Source organism: Nuphar pumila, chromosome 15 (assembly GCF_984573655.1).
Source record: "Nuphar pumila chromosome 15, dmNupPumi1.hap1.1, whole genome shotgun sequence".
Taxonomy (NCBI): Eukaryota; Viridiplantae; Streptophyta; class Magnoliopsida; order Nymphaeales; family Nymphaeaceae; genus Nuphar; species Nuphar pumila.
Window position 1 is genome coordinate 22,706,138 of NC_143263.1, and position 25,573 is coordinate 22,731,710.

The 25,573-nt window shown below is 35.7% G+C and overlaps 1 protein-coding gene across 1 annotated transcript in view; it reads left to right on the top strand.

Annotated features, from left to right (window-relative positions):
• Nucleotides 1-25,573, top strand: part of HEN2 (RNA helicase, ATP-dependent, SK12/DOB1 protein) — a 63,531-nt gene that overhangs the window by 31,156 nt on the left and 6,802 nt on the right. The window contains exons 8-15 of the mRNA XM_089988629.1: nucleotides 13,505-13,723; nucleotides 13,879-14,037; nucleotides 15,946-16,035; nucleotides 16,199-16,294; nucleotides 17,581-17,734; nucleotides 17,812-17,960; nucleotides 18,046-18,141; nucleotides 25,468-25,560. Coding sequence (XP_089844755.1) covers nucleotides 13,505-13,723; nucleotides 13,879-14,037; nucleotides 15,946-16,035; nucleotides 16,199-16,294; nucleotides 17,581-17,734; nucleotides 17,812-17,960; nucleotides 18,046-18,141; nucleotides 25,468-25,560 — 1,056 coding nt within the window. The remainder of the gene's footprint in view (nucleotides 1-13,504; nucleotides 13,724-13,878; nucleotides 14,038-15,945; nucleotides 16,036-16,198; nucleotides 16,295-17,580; nucleotides 17,735-17,811; nucleotides 17,961-18,045; nucleotides 18,142-25,467; nucleotides 25,561-25,573) is intronic.

The following is a 25,573-nucleotide window of genomic DNA, read 5'->3' on the forward strand; positions in this document are numbered from 1 at the left end:
ACCGTACCAGGTTGAAGAGCGGGTAGGAAAACTAGCTTATCGTCTGACACTTCCCCAAGAGGTGAAAATCCATCATGTCTTCTATGTATCTTGCCTCAAATCAGCGTTATAAAAAACGTGCCTTGAGGCACGACCCTCTGTGCCTCAAGGTGCTGGACTGAGGCATGAGGCACAAAAAAAAAGAAGAAACGCAAAAAAAAGGAAAAATAAGAAGAATAAGGTTGTTACTTCATCAATAAAACATTTCTTTATTTTTTTGTATTTTAGATTTTTTTAATAATTTTTTTTAAATTTCAAAAATTTTTTTGAGTCACATCGGTTTTTGGTGGAGTGCCTCGCTACGCCTCAACGCTTTTCACAACACTGCCTGAAATCATTCCCTGGTATGGTCCCATGAGGAAGACCGTGTCCCAACCCAATGCCATCGTGAAGGCTAAGGGACTGCGAAAATATGATCGGATGATGCAGAAGCATCTAGTTGAGTGAGATGGGGCCTGTAGGGGGTGGGGAATGCCTCCCTCTCTCTAAAAATGTCTCCTACTTCCGATAATTATGTAGAGTCCAACCAAGGCAAGGAGAGCTAGCCAGTGGGGCCTGAGGGGGTGCCAACTTGGAAGGTTTAGAGGATGCCTCCTCCTCTCTAAAAATGTCTCCTACTTCCCATAATTATGTAGAGTCCAACCAAGGCAAGTTTTCTTAATTGTTTTTAATTTGAGGTAATTAGGCTTAGTGAAGAGTTCATTAAGGAAATGACTTTAGACTCTTTTTTCTAGTTTAGTTCTTGTTGCTAAACATGACTCCTTTTATGATAACTAGAGGGTGTTTGAGTTTATTGGGTTAGCTTTGTTTTATAGATTTGAATTAGGCTATACCCCAAATCCCAAAGCTATAAATAGAAGTTTGTGATCTCCTTATGAATTATGATTAATTTTAGAATAGAATTTCCCTTCTCTCACTAGTCGCCACCCCCTCTCTTTTCTTTTCCCCAAGACATCTAAGACGTCTCTCTCTTCTCTCTCTGATATATGTGTAGGCTAGGCCCCCTAGGATGGTCGGTCATCCCTTCCAAAGAACCCAAGCTCTTTCGTCGCCTCGGACCCATGTGGTCTTGCTTTCTTGGCGACACGATCAGAGTTCTCTTGCAGTGTATCATGTGCTTGCACTCCAGAACGTCTGAGACACCCCCTAGCCTGCTACAAACCTGTACGTACACCCTAGACCCTGATCCCAGCCTTGGCCACCCCTTCTCACTTTCCAAGATTGAAAACCCCAAAACACATTCTACTGATTAGGGAAAACATATAGTTTGGACCGTTCGACCTCACCAACCTCTTTCACGGTACAACTTGATATCTTCGACCTCTATAACGTATATCTGACCCTTACACACGTCCCTAGACCTCCGTAAAAGCTCTAAACCAAGTCCTTTTAGTTTTGGACCTAAAACCCTAGCCGAACCACTTATCAAGCCCAAAAGGCACCTACTCGGCTAGCCGTTTGACTTGTCTTTCCCCATATCACTTCAACTGAAACTACGAGAAACCTGAGACCTCTTTTCCACCGTGCCAATAAGGGTTCTGCACCCTAGGCACATGACCCACAAGCCCCACAACGTAGAACCTGCAGGTTCGATCCTCTCGAGTCTGTCCGACTCTAATTATGGTACTCGTCCGTTGCAAGTCTGAACCTCTCAACCGGTCCCAAATCTGAACCGTCCACTTCGAAAAATCCGAAGGGTACAACATGTAGAAATACCATTTCTGGATCAGGTCGACGTAAAAGTAGGAGACATAGAGGCCAATTTTTATCCCCTTCCAGCTGATCCATAGCACGAGTGTGGGGCAGTGTTGTATCATACCGTATTGTTACTTTTGGGTTTTACGATACGAGTGCCTATCATACCCGTATTAGGTGTATCGTATGATACACCCCTGTATCGTGTTGTATCGTACGATACAAGGTGTATCATACGATACACCTTCGGCACACTTTAAAAAGGCTGAAAATTACTTATTTTCATTTTGAGTTTTAAATACCTTTTGAGGGCTGATGTCTCATTTGTCTAGAGGCCATTAGAAATGCATTTCCACCGTTTTTCACCCAAAGAAGTGGGTTAAGGTAAAAAAAAAGTGCATTTCCACCATTTTTTCAGTGCAAAGATTAAAAATTTTCTGCTTCCAAGAAAGATGACATAAGATGATTTTGCGTGGCAATAGGACACTCAAGTAATGAGTGGAAACCGATTGAAAATCAAGTGCAACTATTGGCATAATATTTTTTTTTATGTAATATCAAAGTATGAGTCTTGTGGCATGTTCTGAATTGCAAGATATTTAATACTTTGCATTTTTCTTGGAAGATAGTTGATGTTTGATGATGTGTTGTGCAACTCATAGAGACATAAATGCTTCATATGTGATTTTATGGTTGTATTTTGTGCAATTCATCATTGTTTCATGTGATATGATTTTTTAGATTTTTTGTTATTTTGTTATTTTTCTTGATTTTTTAAGATTTTTTGTATATTTTTTTTAAAAAATTATGATATTTTACTATACGGTACAATACGGTCTTAATGTGGGCCCGATTGATGCGGGTAACGATACAATACTTACAACCTTGGTGTGGGGTCTCCTTTCACCTCTTATTCTCCCTCTCAAGTGCGTCCTAATACTAGTCTCAATTTCTTTTGATTTATATCCTATGAGTCTTCTACTACTTAGCATCGTGCTTTCTTATCTCTAATCTACTCCTATGTTGAGCTTAGTAGAAGCAATTTCTAAAGAGGAGACCAAAGCAAATGGATCGAGTGAAAGATACAAAGCTAGGTGTGTGGTTAAAGGTTATAACTAACAGTTTGGAATTGACTTTGCAGAAACCTTTGCCCCAATTGCTTACATGACAACTTTAAGAACCTTGCTTGGAGTCGCTACAATTCCTCAATATAATCTTTAGCCGTTGTATGTGAAAAATGCTTTCCTCAATAGGGATTTGGAAGAGGAGGTTTACATGGAGTTGCCTCAAGGTACCGTTAGGGGAGAGTATGCAAGTTAAAGAGAACCTTATATGAGCTTAAACAAGCACCTCATGCATGGTTTGAGAAATCCAGTAGTGTAGTAAAATCCCTTAGATTTAAGCAAAGTTATCATGATCCTACTTTGTTTGTGTCCTCGAATTGTGGGAAGCGTATTTTTCTTTTGCATGTTGATGATATGATCTTCACATGGGATGATGTGCAGAAAATTGTTGACACTAAGAAAAAGTTGGCTAGCATATTTAAAATGAAAGACCTATGCAATATGAAGTACTTCTGGGGTTGAAAGTTGCGCATACTCAAGGACATGACTCTATTTGGCATAACATAAGTATGCAACAAATCTGGTGGTAAAGGCTAGACTAGCTGATGTCTCCAGAAAGTTTGCTACTCCAATGGAAGCAAATGTTAAGCTAAGAGCAACAGATGGTGAGAAGCATGTAGATCCAATAGTGTATAAACAACTTATAGTTATAGGCTCTCACCTGGGTATGGGGATACGACTATATATATATATATATATATATATATATATATATATATATATATATATATAGAGAGAGAGAGAGAGAGAGAGAGAGAGAGAGAGAGAGAGAGAGAGAGAGAGAGAGAGAGTTTGGGTCTAGATCAAGTGTGGATCTAGATCCAGACCCAAACTCCTATTTTCTCTCTCTTATTAACCCCACCCACCACCTCTAGCTCCCTTTCCCTCTCTTCATAACCCGACCCCACGTCTCTCTCTCTCTCTCTCTCTCCACTCCACAACCTCTCTCTCCCTCGCTCCCTAACCCCCATCCCACAAAAAGACAGTTTGTCTTTTTGTGTAACCATGAGGGGTTGACCCCATAAGAGTATATCCCTTTTTTCATTCTTGGTTAATGAAGTTCATTTGCCTCTCTTTTATTCCTTTCTTGTTTTGTGCCCTAGTCTTACCCTAATGCTTGAATTTCAATATCAAACACCCTCTAAAATCAAGATTTAACAAATTGCAAACTCAAACCCTCAAAGTCCAGAAGTCACACAACAGGTGTTACATCTCTTGCTGACATAAGCATGGAACTGCGAGCTGTGTGCTGAGCTTCCAATCTGATCTTCACTCTCCTTATCTGCAACCAATTCTCTCCTTGATGCAATCTTGCTATGATACCATATAGGTTGCACAAGGGAGGCAAAGGAGAAGAGAGAATGAGGAAAATAAAAGCTTCATTGGATCCTTTATAGGATTGAGCCCTTTACTAATCTTTTTCTGGACAGAATTGCCTCCACACATCAATAATGTACATTCATCCCTTAAGTAGCTAAAAATTGACAGAAATGACCGTACTAACTTTGACTCAAACAAATAAAAACTATGTTTTTACCAATCATTCAAGAAATTGAGCTTCCCTTATGATTTGAGAGATTTAGGCTGAATCATAGAAAACCAACAAAAAATTCTAAACCTGGGAATGCTAAGGCATTTCTTTTGTCCAACAAGAGCATGACCCTGTTGTGTTCTGGGCATACAAATGGGATACAATATTCTTATTTCTAGCACAAGTCCAATTAAAATGGTTGCAAAAAATCTGCCGAAAAAAAGGTTCCACGAGATCATGCACATTACATATTGTATTGTATGCTATAGTAGATGTACCACGATATGACATCTTTTGGATACATATTTGTGCAGCATTTGATCCTGCTATATTATCACCTGATACTGATTTAATGTCCGACACTGCAAGATATGTAGGCGGTTTATGACATTTTTTGTTGCAGCTGCTCTTTGTCATTTTCCTAGATGTATTGATTTCTGACTTAAAAGAGAGGTCCTTTGTGCATCTCACATGCATAAAAGTAGGCTATCTGTAAACCCACATGATATTTAACATGAAATTTTCACCGTTTTTTTCCCCTTAATTTTTCTTTTTCGAAAACACAATGGAAGACTGTTCTTATTTTAAAACTACCTTTTTAATAAGGTTTCTTATGCAAAACATAAGTCATTCATTTCACAAAATGTATCTTATACAAAATGTTTATCGTTATTTACATCTATATACAATGTTCCCAAACTACAAATTAGTCCCAGGTCCACGTCCTTATGTTGATGAGCTACTTACGTGTCTTCCGCTGCCACAACCACCTACCGTTGGGCGCCTAAAAATAGTATCAATTGAAGGGGTGAAACAACACAGGTCTCGGTGTGTGCCAACTACTCAACATGAGCGTCATAAGATAGTAGCAAAAGATCAAGTCATTTTGAAAAGTCACTTGACCAAAACTCCATTTCCCAAATAAGAAGAGTCGGCCCTAATTCATCAGGTGTCAACCTTCAGGAGAACTCACACTTTGAAAGAGACTTAGTTGAAGTTGACCCTGCTGAACCGGGGTCGACCCTCAACTAAGGTTAAGTCTCTCCAAAAAGTACGAGGAGTCGACTCTCCCAACCTAGGAGTCGACCCTCAAAACATACATAACCCAAAATCAGACGAAGGGTCGACTCTCGGTTCAATAAAACCACCAAACAAGTGCAAAGAAAGAGTCAACCCACACAAACACAGTGGTCGACCCCCTATTGCAAAATGAAACACCAAGCCAAAAACCAAGACGAGTCTACCCACCCAAAAACAGGGGTCGACTCTCCCAACTTCGGAGTCGACCCTCATGTGCACCATGCATCGAGCACACAAACTCATGCCATGTCTGCCTATATGCATGGATATTTTATTAAATCTTGTCATTTAATTGTTGTTGTATTACATGTCATGCACCACATACATTTATTGTTACAATCCTGTTTATAATCAAGAGGACACCACTCCTTCGCTATTATAGGCATCCACGGGCTATTCACTGGATGTTCATTCATACATTTCATTTATAAATCCCCAATAGTCATTGTGATGCTTGTACCAGAGTTCGAGATCCTTCGTCAAGGCATCCCTTTTCCTGGGACCTAGAGTGTGAGACCTTATCCCTCTTTCTGTAGTTGACATAGTGCACTACTAGGCATATTGCAACGGCTCCACCTCCACCTTGAGTATCAGAGTCCAGTGTCCCCTATGCTTCATGGTAGGTGTCAAATCCCTTAGGTCCAAATGACAGTAGCTCGCTCAACTGATCCAAAAATTCTCTCATGAAGTTGGTGCATGCTTGTTCATGTCTGGCAAGCTAACTCAAGCCATAAGAAAATCAAGCGAGCACATGTCACCCTTTGCGTCAACATACAATATATCTTGTTTTTAATTAGAGTTTTTTATGCATTACATAACCTCACAATATACTCTCTCATTATCCGGGGTCAACATCCAAACATACTCTTGTAACAAGATACTTTTAGGGTCATCACCCTAGAATACCAACCGTATTCGTAACACTCCAAAATTTCGAACTTGTAAATTTTGAAATCATTTAGAGGAAACCTTTCAAAGTTCAAGATTTTGATCTTTAAAATTGACAACGAAAACCATTTTCTTTTAGAGAGAAAAACAAGTTGACAATTATGGGCACGTTAGCTTACAAACCAATCTTACTTATAGAGAATATCTAGGATGCCAACAGAAAGAGAGTGATCTCGAGTCATGTTGCATCGCGCTATCGACTGTCTGTAAAGTCCTACTTGTCACCTGCCCATAAAATGGGTAAGTTTTATAACAAACTGGTAGGTGCACAACTAGATAGTGTAGAATAAATAAATTAGGACATCACAAGATAAACAGTTTATTCCATTGAAAGCAGTAATAGCATTTGTAATTTGCGAGAAATTAAATCTGAGCATTTAAGACATTTAACATGCATTAAGAAACAAATTATACATTCACCAATATTTAACAGTTAAGAGAACAAATATGCATAATCTAATGCATAACAAAAGTATGCATAATTTCAATGCACATGTATGAACACATTATTATCTTTAGTCAAGTCTTCTTTTCCATATGCATGTTCCTATTAAATGCACACAATTTAAGTTTCTCTTTTTAATTACCGTTGCCCGCGGATACTTAGTACGGGTAAAATTTTCGAGGTCAAGTTAGGTTTCTAGGGTAACTTAACACATAATTTGTATTTTATTACTGGGTTCCAAACTTAGCTCTCGACCAATATAAAAAAACATCATCCATTGGAATATTATAAAACAACATCTAATGTCAGAGATATCAGGGACATCAACATCCACAAGTGCCACTTTTCTTGGTATACCAAAACAACAACTTTGTCTACACACCCCCCAAGCAAAGTGACAGACTCTCTCTAAAACCGTGGCCAGAAGAAGAACCTCAATATCGGGTTCATAGGCAACAACAACGCACACGGAGTTTTAGTATCCTCACGGTCCCTAAACTGCTAAGCTCAAGATTACCTTTCCATAGAAAGAACATCAAGGGAACATTAATTACACTGTTTTCTTTCTTATCTTATTGTTAATATTAATTCTATAAATTTGCAAATCAACATGCAAACATAAGCTCGCAAATCAGCATGCACAACTCTTCATAGTCTACCACCCGTGGCAATAATAGAATAGTGCAATTAAAATCACAACACCAAATATGACTTTTGCAATGCAAAAACAATTTCAGCAAGGAGCACACCGGCTCAAGGCATCCCACAACCCTTGATGATCCATTTTGATCATCGATGCATTCATTTGCAAAAATCATAAATATCATACCACAATGCATTACGTTTGAATGCTTCACAATGCACATTCATTTATGCCATTTAAAGATGGGCATAACACAACAATACACCTATGTATGTGCATGAGTCACACTTCATATTCATTGCGTGCTTTCATTCAGTTCGCATGCTCATATCAAAATGCATGCTCAAGTTTACATGTTCATGTCGCATACAATACTTTCGTGCAACATACACTTTAGTTAAACATGTGAACATTCAAGTGATGGTGCACGTGCCAAATACATAGAGTTAAAGTATGCATACACATAAGATGCAGCCTTGCAGTATTATCTTGATCCAACATGTTATATCAAGTCAAAAGTTTCATTCTTTAGCATGAATAAGGCTAGACTAATACAAGGAAACAAATTATGGGAATTATCATGCAAAACTGACCCTCATTATTTTTTTTTAGATTCACATAGGCACATGAAATGAGTATAACGAGAGTTTGCATATTTTAGGTTGACCCTCATTTGAATATGCATTTAACATACAACCAACTCTAAAATCTGAGTGTTTCACACTTAAACAAATGAACCATCTTGCTCAAACAAAACATAACCCTGCATTTGTATATGTATCTACATATATACATATGTATGCCCTGCACAACGAGAATTGCTTTTGGGTACTTTGGTAGAACCTGTTCAAGTTGAAATGAAAAAGGCAAGGTGACAGGTATAAGCATCATAAACTTTTTAGTTGTTTTGATTTGTTTTGAAAGAAATTTGATCAAACACTTCTAAGTCTTACGTGTTTTAGTCGAGTACATAGGATTTGTATATTATTTCAACTAATAACTAGATTATCTTTTCTGTTGATAAAAAGCTTATATGCAATAACATTATATATGTAAAATACAAGTTAGGAGGAAGGAAATAAATTTATAACGAGAGAGATCCTTTATGAGACAGTTGTTAGTGCAGCTAGTGTATGTCTAGCACACAGCCCGACCCACCAAGCTCGGCCTGTCAGGCCAGCCGAACTGGATTCGGCTGGTCTGACAGCCAGCACACACACAAAAAAAATAAACTTTTTTTTTGTAAGGGGCTGCCTGCACACGGCTAACTGGCTGGGCCCTGATCCAGTCCAGCCGACTGAGTCGGCTGGGCCTGGCAGAGCACTACAGTGCACAGGATGGGCCTGTGCATCACCAGCCAGAGCCTGACAGTCAGCCGAGTGTCACTCGGCTGGCTGCCAGCCGGCCTATGCCAAAACAAATTTTTTTTTTGAAATCAGCCCAGGCCGGGTCTGGTCTGGTCCTATCAGACCCCAGTTGAACCATGGTGGCCCTGGCAAGTCAGGGAGACTAACAAGAGATGCAGGTCACCAATACGTCAGCTATGTGAGAGGGACTCACAAAGTCAATACAGTTGACATGTCCATACATGCAGATTTCTGGTGTCAACTCAAGTTGCTTGCAAAACTAAGAATAGCTAGAACTGAAGCCTAATAAATCGTGATGCCAAGGCCCATAGTTTAATTAAAGTAGTGTTAAACATGAACCATAACCTTACGATGTGCAAATTTTTGCTGTATCTGAAATTTGCAAAAGAAATAAGAATGACCAAATATAGATGCAGACAATGTGCCTTTATATGGGTATAAACTTGCATATTCAAAATTTACAACCTAAGGCAATAATGCATAGATGATGTCTTAAAAATGTAAATTTCGAAATTGTTTTAAGACATTATGATAAACAAACCCTAAATCAGAAGTCCAAGTAGAAATCCAGAATGTCTTAAATGTATAAAAGAAACCTGTACTTCCAGTGCAGGAATTTAGCAGGTATTGAGCAACAGGATCTGTGTTTTCTAATGCAGAGAAAAAAAAAACAGCATGATATAAGTGTACAGTGTCTCTGTACTTTCTACTACCAAAAAAACAGGATGATATACATACACAGGATCTGTACATACATATTCATACACGTCTGAATATGTAAATTCAAGAATGTGCATAGATCAACATATTTACATGAACATGCAGACAAGATCGGTATGTATGTTTTTCTTTCAAAACTCATGAGTAATGAATGCATCGATCTCATATCAAACACGCTTTTACCATAAGTTAATAGCTTAAATTTACCACACATAAACCACCACGAAGATACTGTTTTCTCATAACTCAAGCATAGAAAACAAAATTCAGATTTTTAGGGATTCCTTAAAACCTATGTCACATGGGTGCGGGTGCGGGTGCGACACGGGTGCGGCACAATTTTAAAATTTTTGGACACGGGGACTCGGCAAAAAAAAAAAAATATATATATATATAATTTTATTTTATTTTTAAAATGCCACAGGTGTCTGTGCAGTCACAGACTGTGACTGTGCACAGGCACAGCACTGTGCACAGTCACAGACTGTGCACAGTGCACACTGCAAAGACTGCACAGTCACAGTGCCTTTTTTATATATATATTTTTTTAAATAAAAAATATAAAAAATTAGTTTTTTAAGACATTTTTGGACTCGGTCAAAGTTGACCGAGTCCAAAATGTGGACGGACTCGGCCTGGACTCGTTGACCGAGTCCGACTCGGCGTTGACCGAGTCCGGGCCGAGTCCGGGCCGAGTCCGAAGCCGCACCCGAGTCCGCACCCGTGTCGGGGCGTGTCGACTCGGGTGCGGCACCTCCTTAGTCGAGCCCGTGTGACATAGCTTAAAACAGTACCTAAATCAAATTTAGGTTCTTTTTCCTATTCGAGCCAAAAGAAAAACCCGTACCTTTACGTGAATCGAAGGAAAAAAGAAAAATAACGCTGGAAAAAGGGCTAGATGGTTGGAGAAGAAGGCTCCTCCTTCTTCCTCCTCCTCCTCTCTCTCTCTCTTCTTTCCTCTCCTCCTTTCTCTCTCTCCTTTTTCCCTCTTTCTTTCTTTCTCTTTTCCTCCCTCTTTTTTTTTTATTTAAGTAGGCCAAGAAGGGGGTCATGCCCTCCCCTTCTTCAGCTCTCTTTAGATGGGCTGGAGAGGGAGGGTTTCCCCCTTGGGACCCTCTCTCACTTTCCTTCTTTTCAAAATTTCCAAACTCATTTTGTTGACTTTTTTTATTCTTTTCTCTAAGTTTCCAATTCTTTTAAAACCCTTTCTCAATTCTTCTTAAACCTTCCTAGGTAAGTAGGAGGACTCTTTTAAGAGGTCCTACTCAGCCCTAATTACAAACTCAGAATTAATAAAAATTAATTAAATAAATATTTATTTTTTGTATTTAATTTTATTAATTATTAATTGTTCAAAAGCTTCCAAAAATAGTCAAATTGACTAGGAAGACTTTTTATACTTAATTAACTCCAATTTAAAGCCCCTAACTGAATTTAAAGCTTGTAAAAACGTTGGGCATTGAATTTGGATTTGGATCCGGATCCAAAATCCAAACCCATACCCAAAATGAAAATGGATCAAGATCTGGATCAAATCCAGATTAAAGTAGATCTTAAATAAGATCCAAATCAATAATATTTTGGATCATATGCATCGGATCCAACCCGATCCAACTTCGGATCCATTTCGACAAACTGATCAATTTTTGAAAAAATGTGATTTTCGGGCCAACCGTAGCCCGAATTTAGAAAAGTAAAATATCGTTGCGCTCAGAATTTTGAGACGCATCCAACGACATATTACACGAATGTCAAATTTTGAATTTTGCCCGAAAATAACCCGATTTTTGCTTGAATTTAAAGGTTGAAAATAAAACATTTTCTCACGTTTCGATTGACTCGTACCCAGACTCAAAAACTTCAATCTAAAATCGAGGTTCAAATGATTTTTCTCCCGGACTTAGCCAAATTTTTGAAATCTCAAAATGGCTAAGTATGAAAATACACGATATTACAGTATGTGCACATATCCCCTTCTTTTCCCTTGGTATTGCCATCCTGACAATGCCACAGTCAGAACTCCGCATTCCAATGATCTCTCAACAAGCAATATGGATTTATGCATAAAATGGGTCTCTCTTGGACCACCCGAATCACATTAGTGCCTCATTGCACAAAGATTGCTAAAAAAGAAATAAATATGGGCACCACAAGTCCATGCACAACTATTTCATACTTGATTCATCGACTCCGAGGCTTACGAACCCAAACCCGAAGTCAAAACACTTAGAAAACCACATTCGGGTGCCTCAAGAGTCGAGTCATCTGTTCAGGAGTCGATTCATCAATAGTCAGGAGCCTCAAGAGTCGACTCATCTGTATATTAGGGTCAACCCTTTGTCCCCAGAAACACCTAATAGAGTTCAAAAAATGAGGTGTTGACCTTTGATCTGCAGGGGTCGACCCTCGGGGACATAGCAATAAGCATGGTCACGACCAAACAAAAAATCCCAAATTTCAACACAAAAATTCATGGATTCTCAGATAAAACACAAGACACACAATTCTCACATGAATTTCTACGAGAAAACATGATCAAGATTACACTTAATGCCATACCCACTTAAAACACACGTAGGCTTTTAAAAATACAAATTTCTAACATTCAACAGTCATGAGTATATAAAATTTTCACACAACTGAAATCTAAACATGGGTTTTCAACTTCATAAAATCAGGTCGCATCTTTAACAAAAACCACTCATGATGAACACATCAAATCACTTCCCAAACTCACCAAAATTCGCCTTAACTTGCATAATTTTCAAACAAAACTTCATCTACATGCTTACATGCCCCTAGAGTTTCATGGAGTAAGAAGATCACACCTTGTTTGTCGCAAGAACACCGAAAAATCTACCAATAACAGCTTTTCACTCGTAAGGAATCGAACTCTCATGAAATGAAATCGCTACATGAGAGCCCCCAAAACCGATTCTATGGTGTGCAGCCCCTCCTCCTCCACTGCAATGTGATGGGTGTGAGGGAAAGGGGGCTAAACCAGAGGGAGGACGTGCGGATTGGTGAGGAGGACGAGAGAAAGAACAAGGAGATGAGAGAGAGTGAGAGAAAAGTGAAGATATGCATAAAGAGAGAGAGAGTGAAAGAGAAAAGATTTGATTAGGTTTTAAATAAAAAGCTATTTAATCATAATCATACCTCTCTTAACACATGCCAACACAATAAAGTCGGTGGGGGCTGATCTGTTCATTTTAATGACAGCTGCCCAGCCAAAGCTACTAAAATGCCCCTATTTCAGCTTAAATTTCCCTTTATATCCTCCTACCTATTTTACCCCTTTTTGCTAACATATTTACTAAACTGCCATCACCCAATAAAACCAAACTCTTTCAAGTAAATCCCTAATATATCTTTTGACAATTTAATTCTCCACATTTTCTGAAGTTTCAAGGCATGTCCCTTATCCAAAAATTATGATTCTATCCCTGGATCAAGTTGGATCCGATCCTAACCCGATTTTTACAATTTCAAGGTCCATCCCTTCCGAAATCTAATATACGCTGATATTAAATCATGAATTGCAGGTAAAAACTTGCATTATTATATTAAAATATAGAAATACAGATTACAAAATATCAGGATGTTACACTATCACATCAGTATAAACATAAAAACCATGCCACTGTATGTCTGTGTATGTAACTGTGACTGCATTTATGCTCTTTAATCTGTCTACTCATTGAATTCTTTTTGAGTTAAAATATAACTTTTTTAATAGTGTTATTGGCGTTGTAGCATCTATTGGAAATTTTCTTCTAGTTCTTTGCACCTCCTTGTCAATTGTTTTTTCAATATGTCTCATGCCTTCTGCAGATCTTCTGTTTTTTTCTTTCCCTTCCCCACCTCCATTTCTTTTTTTTTGGGTTTGAGAGCTATATGACTATATTGCAGGTTAAGGTTCAAGATGGCATAACAGATTGGGGATGGGGTGTGGTAGTCAATGTTGTTAAAAAGCCCCCTGTAGCGTCAGGCTCATTGCCCTCTGCATTGGCTGCTGCTCGCACTAGTTCATATATAGTGGATACTTTGCTACATTGTGCTTCTGCCCTAACAAATGGTTCTCGCCCCAAGCCATGTCCTCGTTCTAGTGAAAAGGGTGAAATGCATGTGGTGAGTTGAAGCTCCTGGGAAGCATCAATTTTGAGCAGGGTCAGTTCATATGTTACTTTCCCAGCTAGGCAGTTCCATCTTGAAAATCTTGTTGGAACTTTCATGCTTATGAAGAGTCTGGTACAATATTTATGATTGGGTACCTTATTTTGTAGGTACCTGTTCAGTTATCTCTAGTATGTGCTCTTAGCTCGATCAGGTTGTCCATTCCATCTGATCTTCGACCTGTCGAAGCAAGGCAAAGTATCCTCTTGGCAGTACAAGAGCTGGGTAGACGTTTCCCCAATGGGTTTCCAAAGCTTGACCCTGTTAAGGTTTAATTCTGTCTCTTATGTGGTAGCTTCTCTGTGTGTAGATGTTTACACTTGCACATGATTTTGTTATCTTGTTGAAACACTTGTCTGTTTTATATAATGTAATGGTAATGAAATTTAATTTTCCTTTTGCACTCTTTTGCTTGCTATTTTCTTCAAAGTGTCATTGGTGATGGTACATTCAAAGCCTAGTCACAAATATGGGAAAATGCTGATTTGTGAAAGTTATGATAAATAATAATGTAAGAACTGAAATACTAGTAAAAATTTATAATAAATATAAAACGAGTGATATGGGTGAATAAAGGTTTTACTTTAATATGAAAACAAACATTTCATAAAGCATTTAGTTCCATATTGATAAGGAGGGAGAGGGCTCCTTCCACCTCTATTTATGAGTCTGTGCCTCTTTTGTTTCCACACTTCAAATTTTGATTTATGGTTTTGACATTCACATGGTAACAAGCCTGCTGATTCGCGTGGGTAACAGACTTATTCACATGGAGTAGTCCATGTGGGCAACACTTTATGGATGCTCTTTTAAAAAGTGGGCTAACCATTGACTTTGTTATGTTTTTGAACTTTTAAAAATCACAGTAGTTTCATGATAACCTACGATATATTCAAAACAAGTGAGATTTTTAAAGTATCGTGATCTTATCATAATTATCTCCTTTTTTAAATATGTAGCGATAATATTGCGAGATTTCAAAATCTCAGCGACATTTGTGACTACAATTCAAAGTTTCTTTCATTGGATTTAGGGAATTACGAGCACACTTTTTTTGCATGCATGAATCTTTCAAAGTTTTATGCAATAATTGTGTGGTGCTTTTTCTTGGAACCAGTGATACGTTCTTTTTCTCGGAACCAGTGATACGTTCTTTTTCTTGCTCTGCTGTTCATATGAGGTATAAATATAATGCTTGTTGGAGTCGTTCATATCTGTGGTCAGGGTGTCCTTGTTTTATGTGCCCGTAAAATCAATGTGTGTTGAATATGTATTGCAGATGAGTTTTGCCTGTAAGATCTAACAATAACAGGACTAATTATGTATTGACCCAGTCTGATCAACCCTGAAAGCATGATGAGTTTGTTTTTTCATCTGAGGTGGTGAACAGTAAAGCTATGCCTTTGTCGAAGAGCATCTATTATAGGTCTAGGCTTGATTGGCAGTTGGTTCAATATAGATGTCTAAATAAGAGTTTTCTTTAAAAGGACATTCTCACCTCTATGTTTTATGCATTCAAATAAAAGTGCACGTCTGCTTATGGGTAAGTGTCATCCTGTTGGGGCTACTTAATGGTTTTGATGATAATTAATGCTTCTAAACTCTACAATGTGTGTGCTCCAAACCAGAGTGTATCTGCCACACTTTAATCCTTGATTGAGAACAGATCTCTAAGAGCTTTTCTGCTGATTCTTAAGTGGTTCATCAGCTTTAGTTTCTACATTTTATGGAGTTTTTAGTGTTATATGTAGGTTATTTTTTACTGAAAGTCTAATGTTTTGACTTCTGTTTCATACTTTAATTTGGCCATCTTCAAACTTATTGGTTAGACAAAGGTGCAACTTTGTCATGAAACTCTTTGCATATGCTATGCTCTTCATTTTCAGAGCACAAATTGAAAGAAGCCCAGCCTGGGCTGAGCCTATGGTTAGCTGTTTTAATATTGAACTTAAGAAGCAAGTGAAAAAGCCTGCGCTCACAAGTCTATTTCTGAGTGCATGCAAACTGACTGAAGAACAGTGAGCAGCTTTGACGTTATAACCCTAGCTGATTGCACAACTTTGTGCTGTCTGTGATGTTCTATTTTTTTTAACATGTTTTCCTATAGGCGGTTGAGTATGATTTGATTATTCATTTTCCTTTTAAATATTTTTTAAAATTTTAATCATCTGTATCAGGATATGGGCATTGAGGATCCAGAGTTTATTGGTTTGGTAAATGAAAGTGAGGAGCTGGAGAGGAAGTTGTTTGCTCATCCTTTGCATAAGGTATTGTGCTATTATTGACTTGCTATTGCCATTTTCAGTTCATTTGCTTTTCTATTGCTAGAAACTTCTCTCCGTTGCTTTCTGGCATCTTATATCTCGGTTTTGTTCTGGTTGCTTGCTTGTAATGCATTTTTTTGTTTATGGTTTGTTATGTCTTATGCAGTCCCTTCAAAATGACGAACAATTCAAATGTTTTCAGAGAAAGGCAGAAATCAACCATGAAATTCAACAACTGAAAACTAAGATGCGGGAATCACAGGTTTTGATATCTATATTATGAGTAATGCTGTCATGGTTATCTGATGGTATTTTCTTGATGTTTGTTCATGTTCAATTCTAGTGCTTAATTTTTTTTTATTTGAGGGAAAATGCTGGTTCTTGATAGAAAATGTGATCTTTCTTTGAGGTTATAGTCATTGAATTTTTAAACCGATAAGTTTAGCTATTTGTTGACGAGATGGGGTCACACTTTGAAATGCCCAATGGTTTATTTTTTTTATTTCAGTTACCGAGTTTTCTGCCTGAGACATAGTTGGAAAACTCGTGGCTCACCTGAGTTGGCTCCTGTCTGTCCCTAGCTAAGACAAAAACCAGTATGTCTCGGTTAGGGGGTAAACTAGGCTGAGTCAGCCTTCACCTGGCCGAGTCGACAAGGTATATCATTGACTTGGCTGTGATGTTCTAAACAATGAAGTCATGAACTGGTTCAAGGTCTTTGTTTCAAAATTCAAACCACTAATAAATGCATTTTAAGCTTTCAATTTCTAAACATGGCTTTTTTGAAACATTTTACACTTAATACTTTCCAATGTTTTTTTATTGTTGATGGATGCAAGAGTACCCATCTTTTTCAAGATGTACCATTGCTACGTTTTGCATGCTATGGCGGAGTGTGAAGTAAGCTCTGTAAACACTATGCTTGCTTCTAATTAGAGAGATAAGATAAGGGAAGGTAGCACTTTAGAGTTTGAAACATCTGCCCATAAAGGGAGAGATCCATCAAGTTGAATTGGCTGTAACGAAATCACAAACAAAAGTACACTCACAATGCTACTAAGAGCATACAAGAAAGTGCTTAAGCACAAGCCCACAAAGGCAAAACACTAGCCACCATTGGTCAAATACAAAGCCACCAGGGCACACGTACAGTAGCTCACAATCTATGTCACATGGGTACAGGTATGGGTACAGAGGGTAGGACATGCCAATTTCAAAAAATGTGGGTACAGGGACACGACTACATATATATGCTGTATCTAAATTCAAAATAAACTGAATATAATCTAAATATATATGCTGTATCTAAAATATATATTGTATACTGAAAATATAAAGTGATAAACTAAAAATATAATTATAAATTATAAACTTGTATGTACGGAGGGTAAAATGGCATGTCTAGGTGTTGGCGCATGGGAAATAAAGAAAATTACATTACTACTGTGTATTTTTTGTTGTTTATCTTGATTTCACACATGCAATATCCTTCTGAAGAGATATGCTTTGTGGAATTTTGGACACCTAACAAGTAATTTGCATTTCCAGCTTCAAAAATTTAGGGAGGAGTTGAAAAACCGTTCTCGGGTTTTAAGGAGGCTTGGTCACATTGATGCTGATGGTGTTGTCCAACTGAAGGGACGTGCTGCCTGCCTAATAGACACTGGTGACGAACTCTTAGTCACTGAATTGATGTTCAATGGTAAGAGCTATTATTGATTTGACTGATCTCTGAGATTTTCTTTTCTGTGTTTCTAAGTAGGGTTTGCATGCTTTTAGGTACATTCAATGATCTTGATCACCATCAAGTTGTGGCTCTTGCAAGTTGTTTCATTCCAGTGGATAAATCAAATGCACAAATACATTTGCGAAATGAACTGGCAAAGCCATTGCAACAACTTCAAGAGAGTGCAAGAAGAGTCGCGGAGGTTGTTTTAGTTTGTAACTAATTATCTATTGCAGTATCTTGAAACTTGTCTGTATTTTGAGCCAGTGAATGTATCCTTGTGGCAGATTCAACGTGAATGCAAATTGGAGATCAATGTGGATGAATATGTTGAATCCACTACAAGTCCATGTTTGATGGATGTTGTCTATTGTTGGTCCAAGGTTGGCAGTGGTTTCAAATTATTATTTGTTGGCTGGTTCTTTTTTGTTTTTGTTTTTGTTTTTGAGATATTTGAGTAATTGTTGTCATTATTGCCTTTACTGTTTATTAAGAGAATGTTTTTTTCATGTGACTTTTGTGATAATGCGTGAATAATATTTTTTCCCTATGTAATATGATATATGAAACAAGCAAATATAACTGCATTGTGACAAAAATATGCAAGAAATAGATAGATAATGCCTTTGCTTCGTCAACATGAATGCAATCCTTTGAGATTTGTCTTCCATGTACTGATGCAGATCTTCACCTGTGTACCTGTGCATTTGTATGTAAAACAAGGACTTGAAAGAAGTATTTATGGTGTCTGTGTGTACAGTGACAATTTGCATTTTTTGCCCCTATCAAGTTCATAAATGCTATAATGGTTTGGTGATTTGGTTTTCACCTTCAAGGGCATCATAGTGATTATTTTTATTAGCTGTACTTTGGGAATACAAGTCGTCTTCTAATCTGTTCTTTTTTTTTCTTTGTATGGTTAATAAATGGCTTTGGCACTGACAACTAATGCAAGAAACAGACATGGCAGGTTTATATATGTTTAGGGGCAAAGGATGTGATGAACTTGTGTGTCCACAAAAAGGCTGTGGACATTAATATCACACTTGTATATAGTGTCCACATTGGGATCTTAGTAGGAATGCCCTCTAATCCTTCTGAGATATGCATGGACTTCTTAAAACAAATATTCCAACTTTATGCTTTAACATGATTTATGAGGTGGTTGATTTAGGACAAGAATGGTTCTTTAATGAATATATGCAGTTTGTCCACCTTTGCTTTCTCTCCATACGTCACCTTCACCATGTGTAGTTTTTTTTTCCTTTCCATACCGACTTATGTCTCTTTTTTGTTAGAATAAGTAGAATAGTAAGAAAAAACATATCAAATCTCACCATCTCTCTATTAGGTAAATGCATCTCTTTCTCCCGAAGTTCAGATTATTCGTAACAAGATATTGGCTACAATTAACCCCTTGCATTTAACTTTCTAATGCGGTTGGATCCTTTGAGCTGAGGCTTTTTAAATGGGTGGAAATGCCAAGCAATCATTTCGGTGTAATTTCATGGGTTGTAATAGGATTTTGATTGCCTGTTGTTGAAATGTTCTCATTTTCAATCTCTATGAATTTTCTTCTTTCAAAATCTGCAGGAAACAATAGAAGTTTCTTTTAGGAAATTTTTCTAACAAATAGCTCTGTTATAAAAAGAAGGTGATTATAGTGCATTAATTCAATTCATTGTTTCATGTATGTTCTCAGTGTAACTTAAGTGTATGGATATTCCTGTTGGAATAGGAGAACTTGGATCCTAAGGGAAAATCTGGTATTCAAGTTAAAAGGATGGCATGTTTGTAATGTTTAACCTATTTGTGCTTTTTGTAGCTGATGCCATCTCTTGGGTTATTCTTTTGTAATTTTGTTATTTGTTATATTCCTTTCATAAATCATCCATATTAAGGTATACATATAAATATGAGATTGAGAGGTGCTGCTCTTTATCAAGGAAAGTAATGAAAGAGTAAACTGTTTAATCAAGGGTAAATCATTTTCTTCAACAATGTTTTAGGGATAATGGAATTGAGCAACAATTTTCTTGCCCAGACACTTTCAACCAAAATGGAATGGCGGTGAGAAAACATAGGCACATAACAGAAGTTGGGCTATCATTTATGTTTATATGCGGGTTTGCCAAGATACTTAAAGCCTTTCATACTGCAACTTTTTTGATATGTAGGTTGCCTAATAGAGAGTTGTACAATAAATGTATGCATGAGATGCTTTTAGGGTTGCCGCCTGATTATTCTACATTGGTTAGTTTGATGTATTTAACAGAGAAAAAACTTAACCATAAACTGAAATTTGTATATTTGTTGGATATTTTGATGTACATAAAAGATTCAGGTGTTTCTCCTTTTTGAGGGACACATTTTGATATCTCACCATGTGATTTTTGATGAATCCAAGTGTGATGATAGTGTTCTTAACAGGTCAAGTATGGAATATCAGAAAATTACACATGGCTGCACATAGCCATTTTTCATTTTTGATATGGCTGCACAGAGTCATCTTGGTGAGAAATTCCTTTAATTTTATGGAGATGAAGATGAAATCACTGTTAAGATGGATGTATTCTTGTATATATATACATATACGTATGTGTATGTAAATACATATGTATATATATATTTTTAATATAATATATATTCATATATTATATATACATATGTATTTATATATGTATATATATAATATATGTGTATATATGTAGTTGTATATATAATATATATACTAAGTCAACTTAATTTGACTGTTTCTAGCTGTTGGAAAGGGTCCAAAGGCTAGATTTCTAGCCGTTGGACCCTCTCCAACAGCTAGAAAGGGTACTTCCCTTTTCTCTCTTCTCTTCTCTTTTCTCTATAAATAAGTGGGTGTGTGCATGAGTGTGGTTTGAGAGAGTGATGGGTAGTGTTAAGTAGTTTTTGTGTTTTGAGAGTTATATAGTGAGGACTTTGTGTAATTTCTTTTTGTATTTTATTAGTGTTCTTTATTAATGAAGATATGCATTTACATTCAATGTGCTTCACCTTTGTTCTTATGGTCTTGTCCAAATGCATTATGTTTCAACTCTTGGAGCTCATTATGGAGTACATCGGGATCAACACTATTTCAGGACATGGTCTTGTTGGTGTTTGTTTTTTTAAAGAAATTCTTAATTGATGTATGGCTTAAACTCGATGATCTCACATTCCGGTATATGTTTCTTATTTGGTGAAGTGTCTATGGTAAAATTTCAAAGATTGGTTTTTGGTATTTTATGTTAAAAACTGGATACGTTTTTTAAATTAATTGAAACTGAAGCTTCTTTTTAAATCTCTTTTTTAATATGTTATTGTTTTGTTGGCTCGAGTGAGCATGTTAATTCGAAGTATATTTTGAGTATGCTAGTACCTTTTTAATTATCAAGGCTTGTTAAAAATTCTGTACTAAGTAAATATGTGATGTCTTTAGGTTTTTAAAAACTATGATTAGATGTTTTTCATGTTTCTTGCACTTTGATGAATGAATAAAATATTTTTGTAATTGAGCCTACTTGTTTATGCCCTTTAGTGAGCTTTGTTGGTGTGTCCCTTGACACTTGTTGTGTTTGTCCATTTAGATCTTTGGTGGACACTTTTGTTCTTGATTGGAGGTTCTTGATTTATTGCATACTTGTTAATTATAAATTAATTTATTGTGCCTTTCTTTGGTATATACTCTTAGTGGTTTTCATGTATCCCTAGTAGCCTTTGTGATCATCTCTTGGTAAATACTTATATCACATATCATATGCTTCATATATATTACATTAATCTTATATGGGTGAATGTGTTATTTCATATATGTTTGAATGATATTGCTCTATATAACTTATTAAGTAAGATTATTTTCAAATTAAGGGATTCTTTGTATATGCCTCAAGTAGTCTTTATGATTATTATTGAAATAAGCATGGCTTGTCATCGTATACTCAAATGCATATTTTAATAATATTAAATGTGTTTCTCTATTATGTATTGTATCTTTCTCTTAGAGGATTCTTGTGTTTATGCTTCCTCTTAAGCATTGTTAAAACTTACTTTTAAAAAATTCTTGTCGTTGAGTCTTTAGTGGCTTTATGTGTTTTTTGCACATTGGGGATTTATTGATTTAGGTACATTTGTTCTCTTGCAATTCTTAGTGGTTTTTTTCTTATGCATTGATATTTTATATAATGATTTTTAGAGATTTTGTACTTGTTGCATTGTGATAAAATTTCTTATGACATATATGAGTTCATGATTAGAGATAATTATTAAACATCTATATGAAGATCTTTATGAATCTCTACATGTGTGCCTTCATTTGTTTCATAGTAGACTTATGATTTGGATTTAGCTTGTCTCTTTATTGATTTTTATTGGATCTTTGTGCCTTGGTGCACATGTTCTTTGATTGGTGGATTTATGAAAGGTACTTTAAAAAATTCATCTTCTCTATGTTGATTGCTTAATTTGGGCACGATCCTTGTTGATTGCTTGCTTGTTCAAATTTGTGAAAAATGGTCATGAGACATCATGGATTGCATATAATTGTATAAATTGTCATATTGTTGTGCATATGAATGCACTATATTCATGCTATGGTTTTCATCTATCTTTATTGGATTTGATTTGAAACTTATTTTTTCAAATCGGTTATTTGATATAAACTCACCTATTTAGAAATTGATTTTCGCGAGTATTTATTGCCTTCTTATGACATTGATTTTGTCCATCATAGAATTTTATATGATGCATAATTTATCTTGGCTTTGTTATTCTTGGATCAGAATTGTTTGTTGGCGTAAATTGTGTGCACCTCGTTTTATGTCAGTTTAAATTGTCAACTTATGGTTTGACTCTAACTGATGATTGTTTGATGTCTGAATATGTGAGCGTGTTGTATCACTTATTTGTTTTTTACCATTGTTATTATGGATGCTTATAATTTTGTTTATCTATGATGCCTATCTATTTTTGAAATCATGGTATTTCGAAAGATTGTTAAAATTGATATTTTTATTGGTGACATTATTGTGTTTCCATTACAAGCTTTCTTATTTCAGGTGTCTTCTCTTTTTTATGTCTCTTATCTAAGTGTCATTATGTGTAGACAAGAGGTGTTTATTCATACATTTGTGTGTGTTTTTAGTTTATTAGTGACATTTTGGTTATACTTTTGATATAGTCGCTGATACACTTGTTTTGAGTATCATTATATGTAGACAAGAGATGTTTATTCATACTTTTGTGTGTTTTTAGCCCATTAGTGGCATTGTGATTACAGTCTTGGTTTAGTCACTGATACACTTGTTTTGAGTGCCATTATATATAGACAAAAGATGTTTATTCACACCTTCATGTGTGTTTTTACTTTTTATCCCATTAGTGACATTGTGATTGTGCTCTTGTTTTAGTCGCAGATACACTTGGATTTTTTAGGATTAGACTAGTGAGGTGATTGCTTGTGGTCATCAAACTAGTATTAAAGATTTGCAAATGTCATTGATTGTGTTATATGGGATTTTAATAATCTCTTCATAAATTTTCTAAAACTCATTTGCTCTTGTATGAGAAATGGTTATTGAAATATTTTCATACATTTTGCATTGTAGTTGCATGATTTATTTCATGATTAATTGTCTTGCATGTTTTTCCAAAGTTTAATTGTTGCTTTCTAAACATTTGTTAATGAAGAATATATTATATTTACCTTGTGAGTTGTTTATGTATATTCCCTTAGTCCATAAGTGACCTTTTTAGTTGTATGTCTGGTATTGCTTCTAAAATGTAATTGATCTTTGCTTATTTGACTTTTCTTATTTGAATAATAAAAATCATTTCTTGTATCTTGTGCTGTGTGAAAATTATTTGTAATTCTTTGTGAGTTATTTGTTCATGATATTGATGATGTTGAAAATCCATGTCTATTATGCATTAATGTGTTTTTTGTGATAGATATATATGTGCATGATTTTCATGAAATGACATTATCATTACTATTGCTTGCATCTCTCTTAATATTATTTTATTATGTTCATTTGTGAATTAAGTACTTTTGATTTCCGTTCAAAATTGATATCATGTTTGAAATTAATGACCGTTTGAAATTAATATTATTTTATTATGTTCATTTGTGAATTAAGCATTAAGGTGAGTCTCTCAATGACTGTCATGTTTGAAATTAATGACCGTTCAAAATTGATACTTTAAATTATTTTAAAAATGTTAAATTGACTTATTAAATATTTTTATATATTGTATGTTTGAAAAATATTAAATTACCTTATTTAATATTTTTTCTATATATTATATGTTTTGTGTGTTTGGCTGTCCCCCCCCCCTCTCTCTCTCTCTATATATATATATATATTTCTTGTTAGATTGCTCTTGTTTTGCTTTGTTTACGGGTTTTCAAGAATTGATGATATTGAAGATCTTCCGTGTGATGAAGTATATGATTGAGTACCCTTTAAAAGAAGCACCAAATGAAGTCTTATGTAATGGATTTCTTCTTTTGTAATTTCAAACTTACAGATAATCACTGTAAGTTTGAGGGGGTGTATGTATGTATGTATCTATTTTAATATAATATATATTCATATATTTTATATAAGTATTTATATACATATATATAATATATATGTAATTGTATATATATTATATATATATACTATAGTAACTTAGGTTGACTAAGTCAACTTAAGTTGACTGTTTCTAGATGTTGGAAAGGGTCCAACAGCCATATATATATATATATATATATATATATATATATATATATATATATATATATATATATATATATATATATATATATATATATATATATATATATATATATATATATATACCTGCTGCGTTTTCTATTGAAGAACAGAAAAACGCAGATTCAAGTTCTCTTAACCCCATGCAATTTGGCTCATGCTAAAATCCTCATTCTATCTGATAAAGAGAAGAACCCACATCTTTTTCTTGCAGATTTATGAAAAATAGAAGAAGGATGAAACGTTGGAGAGGCCTCTCTCTCTCTTTCTGTAATCAGCCCTTTCTCTTTCTCTTTATCTCTCTCTAATTCCGCTCTCCTCTCAAAATCATGATTTTTGAGGGGAAGGGGGTCATGCCCCTTTTTATAAACCTAGTGGGACTCCTCTTCTAAGGAGGACGTCCCTCACTTTTTGGAAATAGAAGGTGTTCTATTCCTTTAAGATAATAGAATCCCCCTTCTAACCAAACTATAATATTTATCTCTCTCTATATATATTTTTAAAACTTATTTATCTTAAGATTCTTAACTCATATGGATCATGGACCTTGGTGACGGGTCCAAGATCCATATGTGTGTTCAAACTCAACATCAACCGCTATATATATATATATATATTAAATTGATTTCAATAATAAGAATACATTTATTTATTAAAATTTAAAATTAGGGAAGATTTGCGAGATATTAGATTGCACCTGTTAAAATGATTCTATCTTTTTCTTTCTAATCTATTTTAAATGTACATTTGATCTAATATTGTACTGCTCTTTCTTTTTACCTTTGTTTGACCTTATTGCTTGTTGCTTTGTATACTTGTTCATTCTCCTTCCTCCCGAATTTATATTTCACATGATATAACTTTTTATTTGATTGGGGCTTAACCTGTTTCATTGATCCATCTACATGTATCTCTTTTCTGATTATCTTCTTCTTTTTCCAGGGTGCTAGTTTTGCTGAGGTTATTGAAATGACTGATATTTTTGAAGGAAGTATTATTCGCTCAGCAAGGAGGCTTGATGAGTTTTTGAATCAGGTAGCAATGCATA